Source organism: Oncorhynchus nerka, linkage group LG9b (genome assembly GCF_034236695.1).
Source record: "Oncorhynchus nerka isolate Pitt River linkage group LG9b, Oner_Uvic_2.0, whole genome shotgun sequence".
NCBI lineage: Eukaryota > Metazoa > Chordata > Actinopteri > Salmoniformes > Salmonidae > Oncorhynchus > Oncorhynchus nerka.
In genome coordinates, this window is record NC_088424.1 from 40,083,194 (window position 1) to 40,100,370 (window position 17,177).

Genomic DNA, 17,177 nt, shown 5'->3' on the forward strand with positions numbered 1-17,177 from the left:
ACCCCGTGTATATAGTTATCTTTACTCATGGTCTATTTATTAATTAATAGGTTTTTTACTTTTCTGTTATTTCTCTATTTTCTTTCTCTCTGCATTGTTGGGAAGAGCCTGTAAGAAAACATATAAACACCATAGGCACAGATCTAGGATCAGATTACCCCCATCCTATCCTAGGGGTGTATTGCGGTGAGGGCTAGGGTGGATCAGAGCCAGATGGCTCTGGGGTGGATGGGACTCAAAACTGACCTTAGATCAGTGCCTAGGAACAACTTCATCCTATCCATGAATTCCATCATCACACTAGCATGGATGCCAGTCTGTCTCTGCTCTCTTGCCAACTGCTGATTGAATAGCCAAACATAGTTTGACATGACAATCAGTGGAATGATAGCTAAACAGACCGGTACCAAGGCTATCGTCACACCACCTGCTGTAGCCAATCTCCAGTCTCTGCCAGCACAACAGATGGTTTCCCCTGGGTTTATCAACATATGCATTCACATGTGTAGCCTACACTCTTAGACAAAGCGGTGCTATCTAGAACCTAACATGGTTCATTGGCTGTCTCCTTAAGATAACCCTTTGAAGAATCATTTTTGGTTCGAGATAAAAACACTTCTGGTTCCAGTCAGAACCCTTCGGGATTCCATTTAGAACCATTTCCACAGATTGTTCTACATGGAAGCCAAAAGGGTTCTACCTGGAACTAAAAAGGGTTCTTCTACCTGGGAGCAAAAAGGGTTGTCTTATGGGGACAGCTGGGGAACAGTTTTGGAGCCCTTGTTCTGAGAGTGTACAGCTCTAAATGTGTAGCCTATGTGAAAATGTGGAATTATTCTCTGGAATCTTGAACCAGTCATCATTTGATTAAAGTGCGATAAGGCATTTCCATTTAACATCTCCCCAGGTAACAACAGTCCTTTGACGATTGACGGGCAATTGACACCGACAATAGTGTAATAACCACCCTGTACCGTGTGTAATAGTAGTGTCTATTCCTTTGGAATCTCCTCTCCGTTCCAGGCTATAGGTTTAGTGGGGTGGTAGACAGGCAGACAGACACATATCTTTACATTCTTCCAATCACTGTGATTATAAGACTAGTGTATGTCTTGTTTTATCTAATACAGTGGCACTATATCATGGTATTGCTGCCATTCATGTTTTAAGCTATGGTATTTTAAATATTGTATTGCAATATATCATAGAACTGTACACCAAGTTCATTATAAAGAATAACTTTATTGATGCTTCATTTACACAAGTGAACAATTACAGTCTGATATACTGTAGCTCAGACAGTCCAAGTTACTTTTCAGTGACAAACAGAAGAACAAAAGATTCAAACAACACATCATACATACTTTAATCCAATATTGGCTTATTCCATTATGGTATAAAGGACTGCATTCTCCAGACAGTACTGCCCCCCCCCTCCCCCCTCAAATCCACAGTTGAAATCCAGGTTCCCATAGAACGCTGCATTCACATCCATCAATCACTTCTCCCCTGTCCAGGCCTTGCCCACTGAGAGTCATCCAAAATAGAGTAGAGACCATTTGCATGGGACAGATTGTCATAAACAAGCATCACGCAATCACACACAATCCTAACCCTTATCCCAGCACTCACCACAATAACAGCTATAGAAAGAGTAAGAATATGATCAGAACAAAGGGATCATCTCAACAAGGCAGAAACATGAAAACCTCTGCACTGCTAACAATGAAAAACATAAATCATGGTGATACATAGACATGAGGACAATGTTGTTTTGTCCTGTTATGGTAAATACTCAATGAAGTCACAGACGCATTCACACACTCTTTCTCTCGCCTGCCAGCCTCCTCTGGTTGTGTGCCACTGAGTTAAAACCCTGAGCTAGGAATTCTGGGAGAGAATGAGGTTACACTTGAGGGGTTCTGAAGAATTCCAACATTCCTCTTATCCAATATTGCTTCCGGTGGTTTACCACTGTGAATTTCACACAAAAATCAAATCAGCCAACTACATGAATGTCTGGAATATAGAGTAAGCCAACAAGCATGTCATTTCACTTTGATTAACAGATCCAGATATATCCTAATATTATTCTATTGCATCTTACACTTCTTTTGTTTAAATTTAGATAACATTTTATTTAGTAAAATCATAATTGAGTAACAAAACCCGTCCCTTACCCATTACCCAATAACGGCATGCATCCCCCCTCCCCCATTCTCTCTCCCTGTGTTGATCTTCATCTCACATGTTATAGTTGTGCTATTTGTGAGGAATCAGAGAAACAGCAGCACAGACCAGTAGGAGATGCTGACTGGCTCCATTCACCATACTCACATACGTCACATGAAAGCAAAGAACATTTACTGATACAGTAAACAAAGAAACTCTAAAATCATATTTACATTGTGATATTTTCAATTTCACTCTACATATAATAGTGAAAGTGCACAATTGGGGCTCTCGGATACAAAAAGACACAATCAACAAAAACAGATACATTTAAATCAAAATGGAGTAAATAAAAAGACCCAATTCACAGCAATACATCTCTATTCTAATGACACCAAAAGCAAAAGAAGACTTTTACTGACCAGAATCAACACAAAGACATTTCTGCCGTCACACCTGCCAATCCATCATATCCTGTGTGAGGTAATACACTGGTGTCAGTGTATTACCTGAGCAGACGGCACACACCTGGAGGTCACCATGGTTACCCCGAGCTACACTGTGTACATGAGCTGTACATTACATGAGTATACAGGTGAGAGGTGACACCGTCTACGTATGGCACAGAGTTCTATAGAATTTGCAAACATGAAGCAAGGCCACTGGGTAAGCGGCACAATAGCAAACAGTCTATTATGACGCAACGCGGTTTACATATGGTAAAAGTCACATGATATACTGTACCAGTCATTCAGAACAGTCTTCATATACAAAGACATCTGAAATGGACTAAATCACCCACACACCCAACATCCAGATCAACTATCCAAACACATGGCGCAACAAGCACACAGGTAAAGCTACACCAGTACAAATATCCAATGGTAAAAAAAGACTCAATATAATTTAATAAATTCCAAAATAAAATAAAATGTCTGTGTGTGTGTTTATTTGTGTGTATATAGGTACACTACCGTTCAAATGTTTGGGTCCACTTAGGTCTTTGTTTTCCATGAAAACATACATGAAATGAGATATGGATTATTTTTTTCCCCCAGCATCCTGGAGTCACCTCTTCACTGTTGATGTTGAGACTAGTGTTTTGCGGGTACTATTTAATGATGCTGCCAGTTTAGGACTTGTGGGTGTCTGTTTCTCAAACTAGACACTCTAATGTACTTGTCCTATTGCTCAGTTGTGCACCGGGGCCTCCCACTCCTCTTTCTATTCTGGTTAGGGCCAGTTTGTGCTGTTCTGTGAAGGGAGTAGTACACAGCGCTGTACGAGATCTTCAGTTTCTTGGCAATTTCTCGCATGGAATAGCCTTCATTTCTCAGAACAAGAATAGACTGACAAGTTCCAGAAGAAAGTTTTGTTTCTGGCCATTTTGAGCCTGTAATCGAACCCACAAATGCTGATGCTCCAGATACTCAACTAGTTTAAAGAAGGACTGTTTTATTGCTTCTTTAAACAGAATGAATGTTTTCAGCTGTGCTAACATAATTGCAAAAGGGTTTTCTAATGATCTATTAGCCTTTTAAAATGATAAACTTGGATTAGCTAACACAACGTGCCATTGGAACAAAGGAGTGATGGTTGCTGATAATGGACCTCTGTACACCTATGTAGATATTCCATAAAAAAAGCTGCCGTTTCCTGCAACAAAAGTCATTTACAACATTAACAATGTCTACTCTGTATTTCTGATCAATTTGATGTTATTTTAATGGACATTTCTAAGTGAGCCCAAACCTTTAAACGGTAGTGTATGTGTGTACCAAAGATTAAAGGGAGGGCAACCGGGAAAGATGATGGAAATGTAAGAGGTAGGATATGAGGAGAAAAGAGAGGATAAGGAAACAGGAAGTAGAGGGAAGCTCTGACAGGAAATGGAAATAGGAGAGAGCAGATTCATAGTTCAGACCACAGCAGGAGGAGAGGAGAGAGGAGCAGAGACAACAGCAAAGGTTCTGGCTGCGTCCCAATGCTCTCATATGGCCTCCTTTCCTTGCCTCCTTTCAATCATGTAATTGACAATGGAAGTAAGACATTTCATACTATTTGGACATGGCCTCTGTTTTTCCAATCAGCTATTAAAATATATACAGTACCAGTCAAAAGTTTGGGCACACCTACTCATTTCAGGGTTTTTCTTATTTTGTACTATTGTCTACACTGTAGAATAATAATGAAGACATCAAAACTATGAAATAACACATATGGAATCATGTAGTAACCAAAAACGTGTTACACAAATCAAAATATATTTTTGGGGCCTTTTAGCAAATATGGCTATATTTTGTATACCAACCCTACCTTGTCACAACACAACTGATTGTCTCAAATGCATTAAGAAGGAAAAAATTCTACAAATTAACACACCTGGTAATTGAAATGCATTCCAGGTGACTACTTCATGATGTTGGTTGAGAGAATGCCAAGAGTGTACAAAGCTGTCATCAAGGCAAAGGGTGGCTACTTTGAAGAATCTAAAGTATATTTTGATTTGTTTGGTTACTACATGATTCCATATGTGTTATTTCATAGTTTTGATGTCTTCACTATTATTCTACAATGTAGAAAATAGTACAAATAAAGAACAACTCTTGAATGAGCAGGTGTGTCCAAACTGTTGACTGGTACTGTATAATTATACCGAACAATCACTGCTTAACTGCAAATCAAATTGAAGTCATGAAACTCAGTTCGACCACATTCTTAACCTCTAGCTTCCATCCTTACCCTCTGGGCTTCCAGCTAAAAGGACTCCCATACATTCCATGAAGCATGTACTGTTACAAGTTTCCATGATACTATCAAGTGATTTTAAGGCCATTTTAAGACAGTTGGAATACAGCCAATGGAGTGATGAGTATAACTTTTTGCCTTTTAAAACCCTTCCTGTACCACCCGCAGGTCAATCAGAGCCAGGTTCCAATGCATTTCTCTCAAGTCTGAATCAGTGCTTTGTTCTTGATTACTATCACTATTCCCTGTCAGCACCTGACAACATACATCATCTCGAAAAGCAACACTTTGTTTACAATCAAAGACCAGAATCTCTGGTTCTTAGGAAGAGCAGCTGAGGAGCTGCTACTGGCCCAGGAATGCCCACAGCCTACACACTGATGCTTACATACTGTAGTGCCGTCTGGAGGCCTAACAGACGGTCTGTGATTTGGTTCTCCAGAAAACCACAACAGACAGAGATGGATCTGCAGTAGCATAGCAGGAATTCCATGATACCAACCACAGAGAGAGTTGCTACATAGGCCAATGAGTGAATAATTTAATCAGAAACTGGGGCTGTAGGTGGTCTGAATTTCTAAACAAGTTGCTTCTTGAGATGAATAAAGAATGTGTGTGTGTGAGTGGGGTGATTATGCGTGCATGTCTGCTTGCAGCATTTTTAAAGAGAGAGTGTCTCAATACATATTTTTTTCAGAGTATCTGAAAGCGTGATTATGTACACGCCTGTGTGTTTCTGTGTGTGTGGGGTCAGGGCCGGTGGAGGAACTTCTCATTGTAACGGTGGATGGTGACACAGCCGTGGTAGGAGATGGGGCGAGGCATGGCGGCCACCCCGGTGATGATGCCTGTTGCCGGGTCGTAACACAGGATGGTGTCTGAGGCCTCGCCGTTCTCACCCCGCCCACCCAGGATGAAGATCTTCCCATTACACACAGACATGCCACAGCTCTCCTGGAGAGAGAGAGAGAGATAGAGAGACCGAGACAGAGAGACAGAGAGACAGAGAGAGAGAGAGAGAGAGAGAGAGAGACAGAGAGAGAGAGAGAGAGAGAGAGAGAGAGAGATAGAGAGACCGAGAGAGAGAGAGAGACCGAGAGGCAGAGAGAGAGAGAGAGAGAGAGAGAGAGAGAGAGAGAGACCGAGAGAGAGAGAGAGAGAGAGAGAGAGAGACCGAGACCGAGAGACAGAGAGAGAGAGAGAGAGAGAGAGAGAGAGAGAGAGAGAGAGAGAGAGAGAAAGAGAAAGAGAGAGAGAAAGAGAGAGAAAGAAAGAGAAAGAGAGAGAGAAAGAGAGAGAGAAAGAGAAAGAAAGAAAGAGGGGAAATGTTCCTCATCACTGTTGCCTCCTTTTTTGGGGTTGAAATCAAAAATCTCCAGTTATAATGTAATGTGAACACTGTATTTGTTTTCATAAACTATTGTTACCTCATAGCAGCTCTGAAGTTGAAATGAAAGTCTCCCAGTACCATAGCTGATGTCATCATTACCTGTTTGCTGAAGGTGTGCACCACGTGCATCCAGTAGTCCTCTGCAGGGTCGTAGCAGAAAATGGACTTGGTGAGACCTCCTGACACATAGATCAGGTTGTTCAGGGAGACTGCCGTGATGCAGCGCTTCGCGATGGGGATGCTTGCCCTTAGTGCCCAGGTGTCTTCTTCTGGGTCGTAGCACTGGACCTAGACAGATCACGTGGATTAATGATTGATTCATTATGTTAGGTTCCAAAACTGTGGTTTGAAAGGTATAGCTGTGCAAGGATACATGGACTCAGAGCATAACACATGAAAACATTATGCAGTACAACAATTGATTTCCTTCTTGGATCTTGGTAAAACACTTGGAGACACTTGGGACATGCAGAAACATTGGACAGACAGATTGTACAAGTCAGATATATGGAATTGGACATGTTAACACACATACATCTCAGTTTAATCAATAATAATCATATTTCAGTTGACCTATTTTCTTATCCTTTCAGTGGTGGAAAGTATTACAGCAAGATATGCAAAACACTATGAGGGCTCCTGGCCAAACCATCCCCCACTCCCTCCCCTTCTTTCTCTTCCTGCCTGTTTTCTCTCACTTTAACGGTCATAAACAGAGCAGGTGCTTTAAATACTTTTTACAGCTGGCCCATCTAGCGGAAATGGCTCAGTTCTGCCTGGCTCAGTTCTGCCAGAGCAAGATCCATGCCAATGAATATCAACCTGCAATGCAAAGGGGCGGCTAGGACAAGAGACAAATTAAACTTTAGGAAATGTGACAATTTTCTAGGACAGGAGACAAAGGGGATTAGATAATGGTGACACGTTTTCTAGGAAAGGATACAAATGAGACTATAGGAAAGGTGACACATTTCAAGGAAAAGAGACAAAGGGGACTAGGAACGGAAATTGAACTTTTAAAATACTATTAGAACAGAGGCCAAGTGTGATATCTGTCCTATCCGAGACAGAGCCATGCAGCCTTTGTCTGTGTCTGTGTTCATTTATCAGACATCACCACTGGTTCCAAGAGGAGGAGAGAGAAAACCGACTGCCGCACGACACCCAGGAGATATCACTGTCCTGGACCCGTGTCCATATCAGAGGAGGAGAGAGAAAACCGACTGCCGCACGACACCCAGGAGATATCACTGTCCTGGACCCGTGTCCATATCAGAGGAGGAGAGAGAAAACCGACTGCCGCACGACACCCAGGAGATATCACTGTCCTGGACCCGTGTCCATATCAGAGGAGGAGAGAGAAAACCGACTGCCGCACGACACCCAGGAGATATCACTGTCCTGGACCCGTGTCCATATCAGAGGAGGAGAGAGAAAACCGAATGCCGCACGGACACCCAGGAGATATCACTGTCCTGGACCCGTGTCCATATCAGAGGAGAGAGAAAACCGACTGCCGCACGACACCCAGGAGATATCACTGTCCTGGACCCGTGTCCATATCAGAGGAGGAGTGCTGATCTATGATCAGGTCCCCTGTCTTACTCATTATAATCAGAAAGGGAAAACTGATCCTAGATCAGTACTCCTAGTCTAAGACACTGTGTAAAAAACTAAACTTTGGTCATTTAGCAGACACTCTTATCCAGAGCGACTTACAGGAGAGAGTGCATACATTTTCATACTTTATTTCCCTTCTCTGTATTGGTTCCCTGAGGGAACCGAACCAAGCACCTTACTCCAACTGAGCCACACAGGACTATATCTCTGAGGGACTGGACATCATTGATGCCATAGGGGTGCCGCTTAGATAGGGGGTATCAAAAGGGAGATAAAAAACAACATCCTGTATGTCAGGAAAGCCCTTTCTGTTCTGTGTACATTTGATATACATTAAAAGCTGTCTCCATAGGAGAACCCTTTCTGGTTCCATGTAGACCCAAGTGTTCAACCTGGAACCAAAAAGCTATAGGGAGGTGTTGTGATTTTATCTAGTCCTCTGTCCTCCAGCTATAGGGATTCGCTGTACACTACTTGAACTGGATAAACAGCCACCTTATTCAAACCAACCTTATTCAACCCATGTGTTGTAATATCAGTCAGAGGGTTATTAGGGACCCATGTGTTATAATATCAGTCAGAGGGTTATTAGAGACCCATGTGCTATAATATCAGTCAGAGGGTTATTAGAGACCCATGTGTTGTAATATCAGTCAGAGGGTTATTAGAGACCCATGTGTTGTAATATCAGTCAGAGGGTTATTAGAGACCCATGTGTTGTAATATCAGTCAGAGGGTTATTAGAGACCCATGTGCTGTAATATCAGTCAGAGGGTTATTAGAGACCCATGTGTTGTAATATCAGTCAGAGGGTTATTAGAGACCCATGTGTTGTAATATCAGTCAGAGGGTTATTAGAGACCCATGTGCTGTAATATCAGTCAGAGGGTTATTAGAGACCCATGTGTTGTAATATCAGTCAGAGGGTTATTAGAGACCCATGTGTTGTAATATCAGTCAGAGGGTTATTAGAGACCATTGTGTTGTAATATCAGTCAGGAAGTTATTAAAGAGTGTTATTGGAGAGATGTATAGGATAGGTGCAAATCTCACAAGTACATGATTCTATCTAACAATGTTTGAACATCTTGAAGAACGATCTGGCCTTAATGGCCATGTACTCTTATAATCTCCACCCGGCAGAGCCAGAAGAGGACTGGCCACCCCTGGTTCCTCTCTAGGTTTCTTCCTAAGTTCCTGCCTTTCTAGGGAGTTTTTCCTAGTCACCGTGGTTCTACAACTACATTGCTTGCTGTTTGGGGTTTTAGGCAGGGTTTCTGTATAAGCCCTTTGACATCTGCTGATGGAAAAGGGCTTTATAAATACATTTGATTGATTTGATTGCTATAATCAGATTCCATCTTTACTGTTATGAATGATGGACAGGAGTGTTGGGGTTGGGTGGTTGTTAATGTATGTATTCTGTATATACAACTGTGATGAAGGACAGGGAATGGTGGTGGTGGTGGGGTTGAAGGACAGGGAATGGTGGTGGTGGGGTTGAAGGACAGGGAATGGTGGTGGTGGGGTTGAAGGACAGGGAATGGTGGTGGTGGTGGGGTTGAAGGACAGGGAATGGTGATGGTGGTGGGGTTGAAGGACAGGGAATGGTGGTGGTGGGGTTGAAAGACAGGGAATGGTGGTGGTGGTGGTGGTGGGGTTGAAGAACAGGGAATGGTGGTGGTGGTGGTGGTGGTGGGGTTGAAGGACAGGAAATGGTGGTGGTGGTGGGGTTGAAGGACAGGGAATGGTGGTGGGGTTGAAGGACAGGGAATGGTGATGGGGTTGAAGGATGGAATGATGATGGTGGTGGGGGTGGGGTTGAAGGACAGGGAATGGTGGTGGTGGTGGGGTTGAAGGACAGGGAATGGTGGTGGGGTTGAAGGACAGGGAATGGTGGTGGGGTTGAAGGACAGGGAATGGTGGTGGTGGTGGGGTTGAAGGCCAGGGGTGGTGGTGGTGGTGGGGATGAAGGACAGGGAATGGTGGTGGTGGTGGTGGTGGTGGTGGTGGTGGTGGGGTTGAAGGACAGGGAATGGTGGTGGTGGGGTTGAAGGACAGGGAATGGTGGTGGTGGGGTTGAAGAACAGGGAATGGTGGTGGTGGTGGGGTTGAAGGACAGGGAATGGTGGTGGTGGTGAGGTTGAAGGACAGGGAATGGTGGTGGTGGTGAGGTTGAAGGACAGGGAATGGTGGTGGTGGTGGGGTTGAAGGACAGGGAAAGGTGGTGGTGGTGGGGTTGAAGGACAGGGAATGGTGGTGGGGTTGAAGGACAGGGAATGGTGGTGGTGGTGGGGTTGAAGGACAGGTGTGGTGGGTTTGGGGGATTGTTGATGTACAGTTGAAGTCAGAAGTTTACATACATCTAAGCAAAATACATTGAAAGTCAGTTTTTCACAATTCCTGACATTTAATCCTAGTAAATATTCCCTGATTTAGGTCAGTTAGGATCACCACTTTATTTTAAAAATAATAGTAGAGAGAATTATTTATTTCAGCTTGTACTTCTTTCATCACAATCCCAGTGGGTCGGAAGTTTACATACACTCAATTAGTATTTGGTAGCATTGCCTTTAAATTGTTTAACTTGGGTCAAATGTTTTGGTTAACCTTCCACAAGCTTCCCACAATAAGTTGGGTGAATTTTGGCCCATTCCTCCTGACAGAGCTGGTGTAACTGAGTCAGGGTTGTAGGCCTCCTTGCTCGCACATGCTTTTTCAGTTCTGTCAACACATTTTCTATGGGATTGAGGTCAGGGCATTGATGGACACTCCAATACCTTGACTTTGTTGTTCTTAAGCCATTTTGCCACAACTTTGGAAGTATGCTTGGGGTCATTGTCCATTTGGAAGACCCATTTGCGACCAAGCAAATGTCTTGAGATGTTGCTTCAATATCTTCACGTCCTTTTCCTTCCTCATTTTTATTTATTTTTATATTTCACCTTTATTTAACCAGGTAGGCTAGTTGAGAACAAGTTCTCATTTGCAACTGCGACCTGGCCAAGATAAAGCATAGTATTTCGACACATACAACAACACAGAGTTACACATGGAATAAACTAAACATAATCAATAATACAGTAGAACAAAAGAAAACAAAAAGTCTATGTACAGTGAGTGAAAATGAGGTAAGATAAGGGAGTTAAGGCAATAAATAGGCCATGGTGGCGAAGTAATTACAATATAGCAATTGAAACACTGGAATGGTAAATGTGCAAAAGATGAATGTGCAAGTAGAGATGCTGGGGTGAAAAGTAGCAAGATAAATAAATAAATACTGTATGGGGACGAGGTAGGTAAATAGATGGGCTGTTTACAGATGGGCTATGTACAGATGCAGTGATCTGTGAGCTGCTCTGACAGCTGGTGCTTAAAGCTAGTGAGGGAGATATGAGTCTCCAACTTCAGAGATTTTTGCAGTTTGTTCCAGTCATTGGCAGCAGAGAACTGGAAGGAAAGACGACCAAAGGAGGAATTGGCTTTGGGGGTGACCAGTGAGATATACCTGCTGGAGAGCGTGCTACGCGTGGGTGCTGCTATGGTGACCAGTGAGCTGAGATAAGGTGGGGCTTTACCTAGCAGAGACTTGTAGATAACCTGTAGCCAGTGGGTTTGGCGACGAGTATTAAGCGGGCCAACCAACGAGAGCGTACAGGATGCAATGGTGGGTAGTGTATGGGGCTTTGGTGACAAAACGGATGGCACTGTGATAGACTGCATCCAGTTTGTTGAGTAGAGTGTTGGAGGCAATTTTATAGATGACATCACCGAAGTCGAGGATCGGTAGGATGGTCAGTTTTACGAGGGTATGTTTGGCAGCATGAGTGAAAGATGCTTTGTTGCGATATAGGAAGCCAATCATTTGAGAAACCAAGGCTGTCAAGTCTGCCAATAAGAGTGTGGTGATTGACAGAGTCAAAAGCCTTGGCCAGGTCGATGAATACGGCTGCACAGTAATGTCTCTTATCGATGGCGGTTATGATGTCGTTTTGGACCTTGAGCGTGGCTGAGGTGCACCCATGACCAGCTCTGAAACCAGATTGCATAGCGGAGAAGGTACGGTGGGATTCAAAATAGTCAGTAATCTGTTTGTTAACTTGGCTTTCGAAGACCTTAGAAAGACAGGGTAGGATAGATATAGGTCTGTAGCAGTTAGGGTCTAGTGTCTCCCCCCCCTTTGAAGAGGGGGATGATCGCGGCAGCTTTCCAATCTTTGGGAATTTCAGACGATACGAAAGAGAGGTTGAACAGGCTAGTAATAGGGGTTGCAACAATTTCGGCAGATCATTTTAGAAATAGAGGGTCCAGATTGTCTAGCCCGGCTGATTTGCAGGGGTCCAGATTTTGCAGCTCTTTCAGAACATCAGCTATCTGGATTTGGGTAAAGGAGAAATTGTGGGGGCTTTGGCGGGTTGCCGTGGAGGGTGCCGGGCAGTTGACCGGGGTAGGGGTAGCCAGGTGGAAAGCATGGCCAGCCGTAGAGAAATGCTTATTGAAATACTCAATTATAGTGGATTTATCGGTGGTGACAGTGTTTCCTAGCCCCAGAGCAGTGGGCAGCTGAGAGGAGGTGCTCTTATTCTCCATAGACTTTACAGTATCCCAGAACTTTTTGGAGTTTGTACTACAGGATGCATATTTCTGTTTGGAAAAGCTAGCCTTAGCTTTCCTAACTCTCTGTGTATATTTGTTCCTAACTTCTTGCATATCACAGGGGCTATTCGATGCTAATGCAGAACGCCACTGGATGTTTTTGTGCTGGTCAAGGGCAGACAGGTCTGGAGTGAACCAAGGACTATATCTATTTTTAGTTCTACATTTTTTGAATGGGGCATGCTTTTTTAAGATGGCGAGGAAGGCACTTTTAAAGAATAGCCAGGCATCATCTACTGATGGGATGAGGTCAATGTCCTTCCAGGATACCCCGGTCAGGTCAATTAGAAAGGCCTGCTCGCAGAAGTGTTTCAGGGAACGTTTGGCAGTGATGAGGGGTAGTTGTTTGGTCAAAGACCCATTACGGATGTAATCTATTTTGTAAAGTGCACCAGTCCCTCCTGCAGCTAAGCACACCCACAACATGATGCTGCCACCCCCGTGCTTCACGGTTGGGATGGTGTTCTTCGGCTTGCAAGCCTCCCCTTTTTCCTCCAAACATAACGATGGTCATTATGGACAAATAGTTATATTTTTGTTTCATCAGACCAGAGGACATTTCTCAAAAAATTACAATCTTTGTCCCCATGTGCAGTTGCAAACCATAGTCTGGCTTTTTATGGCGGTTTTGGAGCAGTGGCTTCTTCCTTGTTGAGCGGCCCTTTCAGGTTACGTCAATATAGGACTCGTTTTACTGTGGATAAAGATACTTTTGTACCTGTTTCTTCCAGCATCATCAGAAAGTCCTTTGCTGTTGTTCTGGGATTGATTTACACTTTTCGCACCAAAGTACGTTTCTTTTCTAGGAGACAGAACGCATCTCCTTCCAGAGCGGTATGATGGCTGCGTGGTCCCATGGTGTTTACACTTTCGTACTATTGTTTGTTCAGATGAACGTGGTACCTTCAGGCGTTTGGAAATTGCTCCCAAGGATGAACCAGACTTGTGGAGCTCTCCAATTTTTTTTCTGAGGTCTATTTATTTAGATTTTCCGATGATGTCAAGCAAAGAGGCACTGAGTTTGAAGGTAGGCCTTGAAATACATCCACAGGTACACCTCCAATTGACTCAAATTATGTCAATTAGCCTGTCAGAAGCTTCTAAAGCTATGACATCATTTTCTGGAATTTTCCAAGCTGTTTAAATGCACAGTCAACTTAGTGTTTGTTGACTTCTAATCCACTGGAATTGTGAATTATGTGAATTCTGGAAAAAAAACTAGTTTTAATGACTCCAACCTAAGTGTATGTAATCTTCCGACTTCAACTGTATATCAATGTGTATGGTTCTACCCACCTTTCCAGTTATCCATGTGTGTGGTTCTACCCACCTTGCCAGTTATACATGTGTATAGGTCTACCCACCTTGTCAGAGCAAGTGTTGTCGTCCGGCCCTCCGCCGATGACAAAGAGTTTCCCAGCACAGCTGGACACGGCTGGGGAACTGACTGCCTCCTTCATGGGAGCCACCTCTGTCCAGCGGTTAGAGAAGGAGTCATAGCACTCCACACTGCTCAGACGACTCTGGCCGTCATACCCTCCCACTGCATAGACCTACACAGATATACAATTACAGTGGTAAGACAAGACAATACTGACTACCATTTACATCACAGATGGGCAACTCAAGTCCTCAGGGGCCGGAACGGTGTCACTCTTTGTCCCCATTCCTAGTAAACACAGCTGATTAAACTAATTGCATTCTAAACTGAAGATTAGTTGATTATTGTATTGGAGTCAGTTGCGTTAGCTGGGGCTGGGACAAAAGTGTGACACCAATCAGGACCTGAGGACTGGAGTTGCCCATCCCTGATTTACATACACTATAATGTACATACACCTGTCTTAGGAACTCCCATGGCGAGGGTGTTTATCTGTGCACACACAATCCTGTTCAAATAGGCTTACTGTACTGACACATCCAACACACAGTGACACTGTCTGTGGCATAGAGACAGGTTTGTTTACAGGAAGCCACCAGCCCATGTGTGTGTCAAAAAAGCAGAGCATCTCTTTATTACGGACAGACCTCTACCCATCTTGACCATGACAGTGTTCAATCTAAGGTAACGGCAAGTAATTTAGCCTCTTCAACTTGTTAAACAGCCACACCATTCATTACCAGATTCAGTTGAGTTCTAGAACTTAGGGAACTATGCTCTTAGTTTTAGAGATGTTCAGGACCAGTGTGTTACTGGCAACCCATTCCAAAACAGGCAGCAACTCTTTGTTAAGGGTTTGAGTGACATCATTAGCTGTGGTTGCTGATGTTTAATGCCAGTGGCAGGTCATTGATAAAAGTAGAGGGCTTAGAGAGCTGCCCTGCGGTACACCACACTTTACATGTTTGACATTAGAGAAGCTTCCATTTAAGAAAACCCTTTTGAGTTCAATTAGATAGATAGCTCTGAATCCACAATATGGCAGAGGTTGAAAAGCGATAACACATGTTTTTTCAACAACATATCAAACACTGCACTGAAATCTAACAGTACAGCTCCCACAATCTTCTTATTATCAATTTCTTTCAACCAATCATCAGTCATTTGTGTCAGTGCAGTACATGTTGAGTGCCCTTCTCTATAAGCATGCTGAAAGTCTGTTGTTAATTTGTTTGCAGAGAAATAGCATTGTATTTGGTCTAACACAATTTTCCCCAACAGTTTGCTAATAGCTGCCAGCAAGCTTATATACACTCCTGGGCAGCAGAATTACTTTGGCTTCCCTCCAGGCTTGAGGACAAAGACTTCTCTCTCGGCTCAGATTAAAGACATAACAGATAGGAGTGGCTATAGAGTCAGCTACCATCCTCAATAGTTTTCTATCTAAGTTGTTAATGCCAGGAGGTTTGTCATTATTGAATCGATAACAATCATTTTTCCACCTCTCCCACACTAACTTGCAATGCTGTTCTTTCATTATTTGTTTTATTATGCATGAATAAGATGACTCACTGTTCGTTGTTGGCATTTCCTGCCTACGTTTGGCCACTTTGCCAATTAAGTAATCATTAAAAAACCATCAAATGGTTTTGTGATAAGCCATCTGATTGGATGAACAATGGAGTTGAATGTCTTTCTGCCCATCATTTCATTTAAAGTACTCCAATGTTTTTTCCCACCATTCTTTATATCATTGATCTTGGCTTCATAATAAGGTTCCTACTTCTTTTTGTTGAGTTTTGTCACATTATTTCGCAATTTGCAGTAAGAGAGCCAATCAGATGTGCAGCCAGACTTATTAGCCACTCCTTTTGCCCCATCTCTTTCAACCATACAGTTTTTCAATTCCTCATCAATCCATGGAGCCTTAATAGTTCTAACAGTCAGTTTCTCAACAGGTGCATGTTTATCAATAATTGGAAGAAGCAATTTCATAAATTCATCAAGTGCAGAATCTGTATACTCCTCATTAATCACATCAGACCAACAAATACTTTTACATCAACCACATAAGAGTCACAGCAAAATATTTTGTATGATCTCTTATACACTATTTTAGGCCCAGCTGTTGGGATTTTCGCTTTCCTGGATATAGCCACTGTATCCAATGGGTACAGCTTTAGAACAAAGTTCTACAGTATTTGTAAACATGTGATCAATACATGTGGATGATCTTGTTTCTGTAGTGTTTGTAAACATCCTGGTAGGTTGATTAATAACCTGAACCAGATTACAGGCACTGGTTACAGTAAGAAGCTTCCTCTTGAGCGGACAGCTTGATGAAAACCAGTCAATGCTCAAGTCCCCAAGAAAGTAGACCTCTCTGTTTACATCACATACACTATCAAGCATTTCACACATTATATTTAGATACTGACTGTTTGCACTTGGTGGCCTATAGCAACACCCCAACAGAAAAGGCTTTAGATGTGTCAGGTGAACCTGCAACCACAACACTTCAATAACACTTGACATAAGATCTTCTCTAAGCATTACAGGAACGTGGCTCTGAATATATACAGGAACACCTCCCCCATAAGCATTTCTGTCTCTTCTATAGACGTTATATCCTTGTATTGCTACTGATGTATCATCAAATTAATTATCCAAGTGAGTCTCAGAAATGGCTAATATATGAATGTTATCTGATGTTAGCAAGTTATCGATATCATGAACCTTACAGTATTTCTGAGGCTACATATAATAATATGCCCTTTCCTGTGGAGCTTATCAGAGATAGGCATAATACTGAAGAGCAAACAAAGCAAGATATATTTTTTTAACATTCAGCAGTCCATTCATTAATTGGTGTGTGAGTGTGTCTGTTGTGGGATTGAAGCTACGATCCTATAGGCTTGGCTCTCTCATCCCCTCCAGGCTTCTGGGAGGAAGGGTGGACAATGAGCTTGTCATGGCGGATATACGCAATGTCCCCATGCGCTCTGGCAACTTTCATGGCTGGGATCAGTTCTTTCCTCTTCTGGCGCACAGCTTCAGGATAGTCCTCGTTGAGGGAGATTCACGTTCCTCTCAAGTTCTTGACTCTTTCCAGGACAGCTACCTTGTCCTTGAACCTCGGGAACTTGACCACTATCGGCCTGGGCCTGTCACCTGGGCCGGTGGTGGGTTTTCCAGTCCTGTGGGAGTGCT

At 43.0% G+C, this 17,177-nt stretch overlaps 1 protein-coding gene across 1 annotated transcript in view; it reads right to left on the reverse strand.

Annotated features, from left to right (window-relative positions):
- Positions 1 to 1,222: 1,222 nt before the first annotated feature.
- LOC115121100 (kelch-like protein 24) overlaps positions 1,223 to 17,177 on the reverse strand; it is a 62,770-nt gene continuing 46,815 nt past the window's right edge. The window contains exons 6-8 of the mRNA XM_029650129.2: positions 13,951 to 14,139; positions 6,410 to 6,598; positions 1,223 to 5,874 (exon numbers count right to left, since the gene is read on the reverse strand). Coding sequence (XP_029505989.1) covers positions 5,671 to 5,874; positions 6,410 to 6,598; positions 13,951 to 14,139 — 582 coding nt within the window. The 3' untranslated portion in view covers positions 1,223 to 5,670. The remainder of the gene's footprint in view (positions 5,875 to 6,409; positions 6,599 to 13,950; positions 14,140 to 17,177) is intronic.